The sequence below is a fragment of the Sinocyclocheilus rhinocerous genome, unplaced genomic scaffold (assembly GCF_001515625.1).
Source record: "Sinocyclocheilus rhinocerous isolate Xijiao unplaced genomic scaffold, SAMN03320098_v1.1 scaffold3027, whole genome shotgun sequence".
Classification (NCBI taxonomy): Eukaryota; Metazoa; Chordata; class Actinopteri; order Cypriniformes; family Cyprinidae; genus Sinocyclocheilus; species Sinocyclocheilus rhinocerous.
Window position 1 is genome coordinate 149,553 of NW_015634062.1, and position 11,244 is coordinate 160,796.

Consider the following 11,244-nt stretch of genomic DNA (forward strand, 5'->3'; position numbering starts at 1 on the left):
GTTCATTGTTCGTTCATGTTAGTTAATACATTAACTAACATTAACTAATGGAACCTTATTGTAAAGTGTTACCTTAATATTAAATATCAATATATTATTTTTATTCACTTCTATGTAACAGAATCAGATATTATATATAAGTTTGTTTGTTTCTGACTAATTATCCAAATAATGTATAGTCCTACAAAGCTATTATTATCAGAGCATGTGAGCAGAGCATAGCGCCACTGAAGGTAGCATCATTTTACCAGCGTTGCCAGCTGTACTAGCCTACACCACGTTACAGCACACAGTAGCGCTACTGCAAACAGGAACAAGTATACTGCATAGAAATTTCCTGTCAGCGTGTTATTTGAGCGGACTTTGCTCTTCCGGTGAGCATGAGCGGTACACGAGCGGAATATTGAGCAGAGGTCAAACCGCGCAGTGATGAGGAGAGTGAAACCTGCGCGCTGAACACTGCCGCGCAATATATATTATTATATGTAGCCTATATTTTCAGCCAAAAACCGAAAATGCCATTTTCGGCCGATAATTTTCGGCTGCCGAAAATTCGGTGCATCCCTATAGAATGCTATATATAATGATAAAACAATAGATAGACTGATATAAAGAACAACAGAAAGAATGGTAGACAATGCAATAGAACGACAGATAGAATGTTATATAAAGAATGATAGAATGATAGACAGTGTGATAGACAGAACAAAAGATTGATTGATGTAGAATGACAGAATATTAGTACAATAGAAAGAATGATAGATAGTATGATATAACGATTGATAGAATGATAGAACAATAGATAGAACAATGTAAAGGATGACAGATGGAATGTTAAAACAGTAGACAATCACAGAACGATAAATAGAATGATAGAATGATAGGTGGAATGGTAGATACAATGATAGACAGCACAACAAAGAGAATGACAGATAGTATGACAGAGCGATAGACAGCAGGATAAAATGACTGATGCAGAATTGTAGTATGATAGATAGAATGATAGATAGAATGATAGACATAATTATAGAATGATATAAAGAATGATAGATAGATAGATAGATGGATAGATGGATGGATGGATGAACACCTTTTTTGTTTTGAATCTGATCTTTTCTCCTCCGTACATCCACATGTCTTTTCCCTCCAGATCAGTGTAGAGTTTTTGTCCGAGGATGAGGTGATTTTTGCACACTGCGTTCAGGACGCTGCTCGAGGATTTTCCTGCAAGCGTCTGAAGAACACAGCATACGTAAACATCTGCTCGCAATAAACAGGAAGTTGTCACACAAAAAAACAGGAAACATTATGAGGACGTGAAACACAAACTGCCAGGCCACTGTTTGGGTGTTTTTCAGTCTGCTTCAACCCACTTGGAAAGGATTCTGTCCCGCGGGAATGAACGCAGTGAACGGGCCGTGCTGGCTGAGTGTGAACTCACACGCTTGCTCTGAAAAACACAACACACTGTCAGTGCTGGCTGCTTTCAAACTGATAAAACAAACTCAATTGTTCACTCAATGTAGGATGAGAAAAAAAGAGCGGGAAAGCAGGTCTGGTGATCTCTGCGGACCCACCAAAGAACCGAACGCTTCCAGTGAGGTTTCCTGCCTGACTGCCCTCTCTGTCCAGCTCCAGAACTCTTTCCATCAGGTTACCATAGCAACGTCTGCCATCGCCGATCTGCTGAGCATTGCAGCGGCAGCTGAAAGAATGAAACGTCTCAGTTTATACCCCTGGCCTTCTGTGAGCATCTGAGCAAAACATCTAAGCTATTCATGACGCAACAGAATCTCTCATTACTGATCTCTTTACAAGGTCATCCCTTATGAAAATTAGCCATGGTTTTACTACAAATAAAACCAAAGAAACCATGGTTACTATAGTAAAACCAAATTAACCATGGTTTTGCTACACTAACCATAGTTTAACCATGGTATTTGTAGTAAAACTGTGGTTATACAAATGGTAATCAATATGCCAAAAAAATCATGGTTACTGCACTTTCTATAATAAAACCATGGTTAATTTTCATAAGGGAATTGTTTGTTTTTCTACCAATAATATAATCAGCACAATTCAGTATATTACTACACAGATGTGTGTTAAAGATGCCATACATGAATGTTTCTTCCAAGGGAGAGCCATTGAGTAGTTAATGCAACGTCTACATAACATTTTCATAATGTTCAGGGAAGTGTTGTTCAGTTTTTCAGGTTTAAGAAACTTCCCTTAAGAAGAAGTTCAATTAAAAACATGCATTTTTAATATTTAGTAGCCTACTTAAAAGGCAAAAAAACCCATATAAATTGTGTTTTTTGCTCACTACTGCCACATTTTCCCCTTATAGACAAACATAGGTGGGCATCTTTAATTGTCTTTAATTTTAAATTTTTAAAAGACATTTTTGCATTGCAACATTATTCAAAATTACAATTAAACACATTTTTTTCTTCTATATTCTTTTCCTTTTATATTAGCGTAATGCATCCATATGTGTGAATAATTAAAAAGTGGTACAACAAACAATCCCATGCTGTTTAAATACTTTAAATATAAAAAAAAAAAAATGCATTTCAAATTACAGTAATGAAATTTAGATTTATCTGCATTATGGTGATTAGAATTTAGTGGGAAATGTGCTTAATTCTAATGAAAATTTTTACAATGCATACAAAATTAATAAACAAATTAATCTTAATTTATGCTGATTTATATTTAAACCAATTCCAAAAATTGCAATGTTCTAAAAAATAAGCTTCATTTTCATTAAACTAAATATAATTTCTTAAATTTGAAGAAAAATAATCCTATTTCAGGACCATTTTTGGATTGCAGCCTTGACAAAAAACTCACAATTTTCCTCTAAATTATTTTGCTTTTAACATTACTGTAATGCATCCAGATGTTTAAATAATTATCTTGAGACTGTAATTACTTTAATACAATTAATTTGTATTAATACAATTCAGCATTAATTTACAATATAAAACATTTAAAATGTCCTTTGACAGATGGAGAAAACAAAAACAGAGAAGATCCTAAATATTTAAGAAAATATTTGACGCTAAAGAGCATTTCATGGTACTTTTCATGCAGTTAAAAAAATATAATAAAGCTTATTTAATTATTTAAAGACAATGCAGGAGGAAAAGTGTGGGGAAAAAATTGTTTAAATATCATTAAAAATTAGAAAATTTAAATGGTCCAAAATATGAATAATTTTCAATATTCTTATTGTTGGGGGTGAAATGTGACCTAGATGGACTTGGACAGGTTTTGTAAGATTCTCTCAGTCATTACAGTGGTGGTGTTGAAGGAAGTGAAAGTTGCCTTTGTCATGTTATCATGAGGGAAGCACCGGGACAGACCTGGGCGTGCCGTCTGAGTTGGTCTCGCAGCGGGCGCTGATGTGGCATGAACCCGGTGCGCAGGCCGATTTTTGTGTACAGCCCTTCGACGGGTCGGACGATTCCATTCCAGGCAAACACACACATTTCGACTGGAGAGAAACACACACAAAACTCATATAACAATTATGCATTGAATTCAACATTAGTTTCAGACTCTATCCCACAGTGCACTGCTCACCTTCCCTGGGCTTGTGAATTCACAGACAGTGGACTCTACAGGACAGCCCCCATTATTATTGTCGCAGGGGTTGATGGGAAGGCAGTGTTGGCCGTCTCCCTTGAATCCCTCTTCACACTCACACTGAAACTTCCCACCGCTAAATGAACACTTCGCGTTAGCATCGCAAATTCCTTGCGAACACACGCCTGGAACAGGATAGAATCAGATGATGGATAGGAACTAGCCTCTAAAATGGTTGAGAAACTTAAAGTCAAAACACTACAGGAAAAAGCTTTGTTTTCAATTTTGAGATTTTGGGTTATTTGGCTTTTCATAACATGTTGTGGAAAGAAAACATCCCAAAAAAATACTTTTGAGTGTTTATTTTATTGCAGTTTATCTATTTGTGTCTGTTACAGTACATATATTAAAAGACGTTTTATCTAAAAAAGTTTTTCCTCCACTTCAGTAGCACCTACATACACCAAAACTTACAGTTTTATTCCCATCTATATTCTGAAGGATTTTACTGTGGGGTTTGTTCATATATCATTCGTTTGGTTTTATGCAACATTTTATTCCTAAAAACATGGTTAAAATGTATATTTTCTGGCTGTCGACAGTATCTTCTGATTTATGGAGTGATAAAAAGAGATATCCAAAATCCCCTCAGTAAAAAGCTTTAACTCTAATATGTCAATACAATTAAACATCTATTTTGAATCTGGCTTTATCCAGTGTTCTGGAAAATGTAAGCAAATATTTAATTAAACATAAACATAGCATTTCAGAGAACTTGAAAGATAAAAAAATGCTTGAAATTTTTAATGTCATCAATCGGCTGGGGAAATATGGTACTATCTATCTTTTTTACCCTATTCACCTGGGGCGTCCTGCCTTAAAATTAGTGGAATATTAACCTACATTTTCAAAACATGACACAAAACAAACATATAATGTAATATTTAACATGTCATTAAACATTAGAAGTACCTATACATGCATTTCCAGTCTTCTTGTATCCAGGAAGACATTCGCACACAGCGTTTGTGTTGTCTCCCTTACAGTACGAATAGGCCGGGCAGTTTGAGCAAGATGAAGAAACTGCACAGGAAACAATAAGTATGATTTAACAAAATCAGCATGATGATATTTACTGGGAATAACTGGACCGTGGGTAGATAAGCTTACAGAAATAGTCCCTAATTTACCTTTATCACACTTTGGTCCTGAAAATGGCGGCTGACAGTGACATTCGCCATCTCCGTCTGGTCCGGAGTTACACTTTCCTTGCACACAGCTGCACTCTACAATAGTTTTACAATTAAACAATTTTATCTCCAAACATGGTGATTATTAGCTTGTGATATCAGAAATCACTACAAATAACAGACCTGAACGGCAGTGGTCTCCATAGGCGTTCTCTTTCAAACATTTCTGGCATGCAAAACCTGTATATCCCTCCTGAAAAATTGTTTATTATGATTATTATTAGTAGTAGTAGTAGTAGTAGTAGTAGTACAGATAGTATTAGATACAAATGTCATTGAATAAAGCTTATTTAAATAAATGAATGACCATATATTTCATTAAAAAAATTTTTTTAATTAACATAAAATTAAAGTAAAAGAACAGATTATATATTTATTTATTTGTTTGTTTATTATTATTATTTTTAATTGTGATATTACTGGCCCCAACAAGGCTTAAATAAATAATAGATTAAAAAATTGTGAAATCAAAAACCACAAAATTTTGCAGAATTAAAAATGTATTTATTTTATATCACTTTAATTAAACTTTCATAAATATGCATCTATTTCAACAAAAATGTTTGAATTAACATAATATGTAGAAATATATAACTCAGTCTAATTTACATTATTAGTATTATCTATTTATTACTTATTATTTATTTATTTATTTATTTTGTGTTATTACTTGCAAAAACAAGGCAAATGAATGAATGAATAAATCAAACAAATAAATAAATGTGCATCTATATTGACAACAAAACAAAAAAATCTATTTACTTTAAAAATATTTTAAAGTTTACTTTCAGTAAAAGAAGGTAAATCATACACACTTACATTACAAACACAGGTGCCATTTCCAGAGTCACATGTACCATAACCATTACACATCTTTCCGGACCAGCTAGGGCAAGCTGGAAAAACATACAGAAGTTATTAGAAAATGTATCATTTAGTAGATACTTTCTTACCTAAAGCAATGTACATTTGAAGCAGCAATCTTTGGGTTTCCTGTTCAGACATTTAACCATATAACTATACTTAACTGAAGTTCAGAAGAAACTGATGGTCTGAAAAATGTTAGGACAATTACATCTTATAGATTTTAATGTATTTTAAATTTCTTATTAATTTGTCATAATAAATTATATTTCATATCCTCCTGAGACCCAGGGAACAAAAGTTTTGTGAATTTAGTATTTTTTTCATGTAATTACATTGTTTAGAGCATGAGAATTTTTTTTTTTTAAATAACAAATTTTATTCATATTTTATGCTATGTCCATATGTAAAATGTAAAATGCTATGTAAAATGGCCATAAGAGGGTTTTCCCATTGTACACAATGTAGGCCTATCTATTCACTGTATCTAATTTGCATCTTAATGTGTTCTTGGGCAACATTTAATGAAAAAAATAAGTGTAATAATGGGAGTAATAATTGGCTAGGTTTTTACAATAATATCTAATATTTCATAGGAATATTGAAATATAATTTATTTCCCTATTCATTTATTGTGTCTCCTAAAATGCGTAATAAACATGCTTTTAGTCCCGGTGTCCTCTACAGTGGACATGTATGAAATCGATGAACCGTTTCGTAACAGAAATTCATATTTTGATTTGAAACCCCATAATATTTTCCTGAGATATTGATTTATGACAAACAGTTTTAAAAATTGTCAGATTTAAATGTTAATTACAAAATATTATCTTATTTCCATAAGGCTGATGATACACAGGGCAAATTTTTGAGCAATTTTGCCAGGCAACTTTTTTTGAGCAAAGTTGCTTGGGCACTATCCCATTGAGAATGGGTAACAAATTTCTATCTGGATAATTTAGATCAGTCGTTGGCCCGCCCGTTGACAGCAACATTCCCCAAAGTTCCCTGGCAACATTGCTCAAAAAGTTGCCCCGTGTATCATCAGCCTAAGAGTGTTACATTTGATCACTAAATTAATCTCAGCCATTTTTAAAAACCAAGGAGAGGGAGTGGGTCATGGTAAAACTTCCAAACATTTGGTATCTCTGAAAAGCCCTGAATGCTCTGTACAGGACTTTCAGACTTAAAACTGTGGCATGTATATATTCTCAGAGAAATTCACAAAAATATACTGTCCACTAAAGAGGACAAAAGTTTATTCCTGGCCCCAGGAGGATATAAAGCGATGACTTATTAAAATTAGTGCTGTCAAATGATTAATCGCGATTAATCACATCCAAAATAAAAAAAAATGTTTACATAATATATGCATGTGTTTATTATGTATATATAAATACACACACATTCAATATATATTTTGAAAATACTTACATGTATACATTTATATTATTATATTTTACATTATATATAAATATATTTAATATATAAGCATAACATATTTTTCTTGAATATATACATGCATCTGTTTGTATTTATATATACATAATAAATATACACAATACACACTCATTTATTATTTTATTGATTTTGGAACTTTTTTAATCGTTTGACAGCACTAATTAAAATCTGAAGTGCAGAAACACTTTTTAGGTCATGGTAACTCACGCAAGCACAGGGGCCCCCAGAAGCCAGGACAGCAGTGCTGGACTGTCGTAACGCCCTGACAGCTATGAGAGCACCCTGACAGCTCTACTTGACGACTACCGATCTCCACTATGTATCTGAAACCACACAGAACACATTAGACACAAACGTTCTGAGCGAACAGAAAGGAAAAGCCTGGATAATCACACACCTGCAGATATCGGGGTTCTGGGTGATCTTCCTGAACCCTCGCGGGCAAACGACGGCGGCGGAAACGGCGCAGGATGTGCAGGGAGTCCTGTGAAGGACTGTAACGGGCGCATCGCAGCGATTAGAAACGGCCTGGAACGACATAAAAACAAAAGGTGGCTCGAGAACAAGCATGTCATATCGCTACTGTGCACAATTCACGTAAACCAAAATCATTGATGTATTAAAAACGTAAGCGAAGAACTATTCTTTAAACGCGAATGTACTCTGTGGTAAAGTAGCCTACCATTTTTAGTGACGAGTTCAAATGTTTATGCCATAGTATAATACTTCATGACATTAAAATATCACGGTATTGTCATGGTACACGTCCAAAAACGAGATAATATCATATTCATATACCATATATAAGTAAGCTACCATGTATTTTGGGCATGTACCATGAGAGTACAATACATGCACTTAAGTGAAGTACCATAGGCTACTAATTACCATTGGTTGTATCTAAAAACCTTGGTATATTCATAGTATAAATCAAAGTATCATCTGATTTCAGCTATGTACCATGGTGACACCTCTTTTCGTAAGGCATTTGAATAGCATTTCAAAGAAAACCACTGTATAACCTAGTACATGTCCAAATAGTATATTAAAAATTATACCACTATTACAAAAACATTCCATGGTTGGCCAGTACCATGGTTCAGCAATCAGTTACAAAAAAAATACCAAAAATTATGCATGGGACTAAGAAAATTTCGATTTGTTTTGGGCATGTACTATAGTGCAACATTGTATTCATGGGAGTACCATGTAAATACCATTATAATTTGTACTACCAAAGTCCGAATACAAACATATCATAGTATTTTTTAAAGTGCATATTTATATGGTATAGTATTTACATGGCCCTTAAATAAACACCACCGTGCATGTACAAAAATATTTTAATAAATCATTTAAATACTGACTTAAAGATGTAAACAACCTCTTTTCATGCAACTTTCCTGAATGTATCTGTCATACTATCTATCGTAGTAAATAACTATAGTATAAATCAAAGTACCATTGTATTACCATCTGATATCAGCAATGTACCATGGTACCACCACTTTTTGCTAGGTATTTACATATTATACAATGCTATTACCATAGTGCATGTCCAAAAAAGTATTACTATTAATTAAAAAAATTATACCACACTTACAAAAGTGTTATGGGTCAGTACCATGGTCCAGTGATCAATCACTAAAAAAATACTAAAAAGTAGACATGATACCATGGAAGTATCGATTTGTTTTGGACACTATGGCAGTACTTGTATTGGCGTATTACTATTAATTAAAAAAATTATACCACACTTACAAAAGTGTTATGGGTCAGTACCATGGTCCAGTGATCAATCACTAAAAAATACTAAAAAGTAGACATGGTACCATGGAAGTATCGATTTGTTTTGGACACTATGGCAGTACTTGTATTGGCAATACCATAGTACTTTTTAGTCCATATTCACATAGTATAGTATTTACATGGTCTTTCAATGAATACATTGGTATTACCACGGTACATGTCCAAAAAAAACTTTTAACAAATCATGTAAAAAGTTACCTAAACACGTAAGCAACCGCTTTTCATGCAACTTACCTGAATGTGTGAAGTCCACAGTACCATGAGTCCCAAAATGTGAAGATAAGACATGTCTGCTTCCCCAAAGCCAGTAAAAAATCCTGAAAAGTTGTCAGATAAACATGCAACACAAACAGAACTGCCTCTCCTGAGACCGGCCACTATCTCCAGTCACTGGACACAACAGGACGGCTCGATTTCTAACATCTCCAGAAAAACCTCTTCAGATCTTCTCACTCATGTACTTTCAAGGATTTGCATGTTGAACAGCTTGACACTGAGCGAGAGAGGTTTGATGTGACCACACAGTGGCTTCAAGCAAGAGAAAGGGTGAGAAAAACATATTTTCCTGACAGGAAAATCACCGGATTTCCTCTACCGCATCGCCTCAGTGATGGTTTGGGAAGTTCATGTTTGTCAGCTGACAAGATTGCAGGTTTCAGCAGAATTTGAAAATGGCACACTGAGAATTAGCACTTTTTTTTCATTTCACAGGGTCACATAAATAGCAAGTGCCAGTAGCACTAGGGTTAGAGTTGAGGTTGACTTCTTATTAAAAGTGAGAAACTTGTGAAAAAACAAGATATTTAAACAGTGACATTCACACATTTAGTAGCACATTTATCTAAAATATTTTATCAGTTGGCTTTTTCTGTGGGAATCGAACCCATTACCTTGAAGTCGTTAACATCATTTGAGCTACAGGAATGATAAAATGAAGTTTGAACAATCCTAAACTTTTATATCTCCTTTTTACCTTGAAGAAAAGTGTTCTTTGTACAATTTCATTTTTAATGCAGTTGTTGAAAAAAAACAACAACAAACAAATGTAATTTGAATGGCTAAATTCAGTTAGATTACAGTAGATAGAAATTGGAAAGCAGACATTCTATAGGGGAAAAAAACAGCAGCGTTCACCCTGCAGCACTGCTGTGTCATCAGTTTGAGACTTTGAGAGTTCCTGCTATTGTGTCTGTCTGCTGAATAGTGATACTATTGACAGAGATTTAAAAAAAAAAAATTGCTTTAAAAGAACAAAATTATTAGGGCACCAGGTTTAAAATGGTCATTATTCTTATATTGCTTTTTGTTATTACTATTTAGTTAACTGTTATTTGTGCCACATAATAATTTGGGATGTTTGCTAAATATTAAACTCATTTTGTATCAACTTGTCCTGACATAAAATGGTTTAGCTTTTTTACTTTTCTAAATGATTGTACTCATTAATGGCAAATGATAAAATAGGCAGAAAGAGGGACTCAGGCCATATCTAGAGACCAGAATATTACAGAGTCTTGGGTTTGAGCTCTGTCGGTATGCAACCACCCAGAACACCTTAGCAAATTCATAATAATGCACTAAAAACAGTCATAACACCTTAGCAATTGGTAGAAATGTACTAAAAACTACCGAGAACACATTTGCAACCACATAGCAACACCCCGGCAACCACCTACAACACCTTAGCAACAGCATAGCAACACCCTAGTAACTGCATAACAGTGCACTAAAATTGTTCAGAATACACTGGAAACCAGCTAAAAAGCCTGGCACCAGCTTAGCAAAGCATGAAAAGTCACTCATAGCAAGTAACACCCTAGGAACCGCATAACGATGCGCTAAAAACCAATCCAAACACTCCAGAAGATCCTAGAACATTACCATAGCAACCACCCACAACCACTTCAATCACATTGCAACACATTAACAACTTATCAATTACTTAGCAGTACATGAAATAACACACAGCCTTAGCAACCGCATAGCAAAATCATAGTAAACACATTGCAAATACCTAAAAACACGCAGAACACCCTGGCAACCACCTCCAATGTGTTATCAGCTGCATAACAATGCACAGAGCACCTTAACAACCATAAAGCACTGCCCTGGCAACCACCCACCCACAGCACCCCAGCAACATGTTAAAAGCAACTTAGCAACCATGTAAAAACCTCTAGCAACTGCACAGCAGTTCACATAAACACTTCGAATGCTCCAGCAGAACAATACCATAGCAACAACGCACAACACCTTAGCAGCAGCA

General features: G+C 34.5%; 1 protein-coding gene across 1 annotated transcript in view; it reads right to left on the bottom strand.

Moving 5' to 3' along the window:
* The window catches only part of LOC107745410 (stabilin-1-like), a 39,651-nt gene extending 30,192 nt beyond the window's left edge, over positions 1-9,459 (bottom strand). Inside the window, exons 1-12 of the mRNA XM_016559282.1 lie at positions 9,213-9,459; positions 7,567-7,697; positions 7,377-7,492; positions 5,664-5,740; positions 4,968-5,037; positions 4,785-4,880; positions 4,567-4,677; positions 3,592-3,779; positions 3,372-3,502; positions 1,578-1,705; positions 1,374-1,450; positions 1,091-1,234 (exon numbers count right to left, since the gene is read on the bottom strand). Of these exons, the coding sequence (XP_016414768.1) occupies positions 1,091-1,234; positions 1,374-1,450; positions 1,578-1,705; positions 3,372-3,502; positions 3,592-3,779; positions 4,567-4,677; positions 4,785-4,880; positions 4,968-5,037; positions 5,664-5,740; positions 7,377-7,492; positions 7,567-7,697; positions 9,213-9,266 (1,323 nt within the window). The 5' untranslated portion in view covers positions 9,267-9,459. The remainder of the gene's footprint in view (positions 1-1,090; positions 1,235-1,373; positions 1,451-1,577; positions 1,706-3,371; positions 3,503-3,591; positions 3,780-4,566; positions 4,678-4,784; positions 4,881-4,967; positions 5,038-5,663; positions 5,741-7,376; positions 7,493-7,566; positions 7,698-9,212) is intronic.
* Between the last annotated feature and the right edge of the window lie 1,785 nt (positions 9,460-11,244).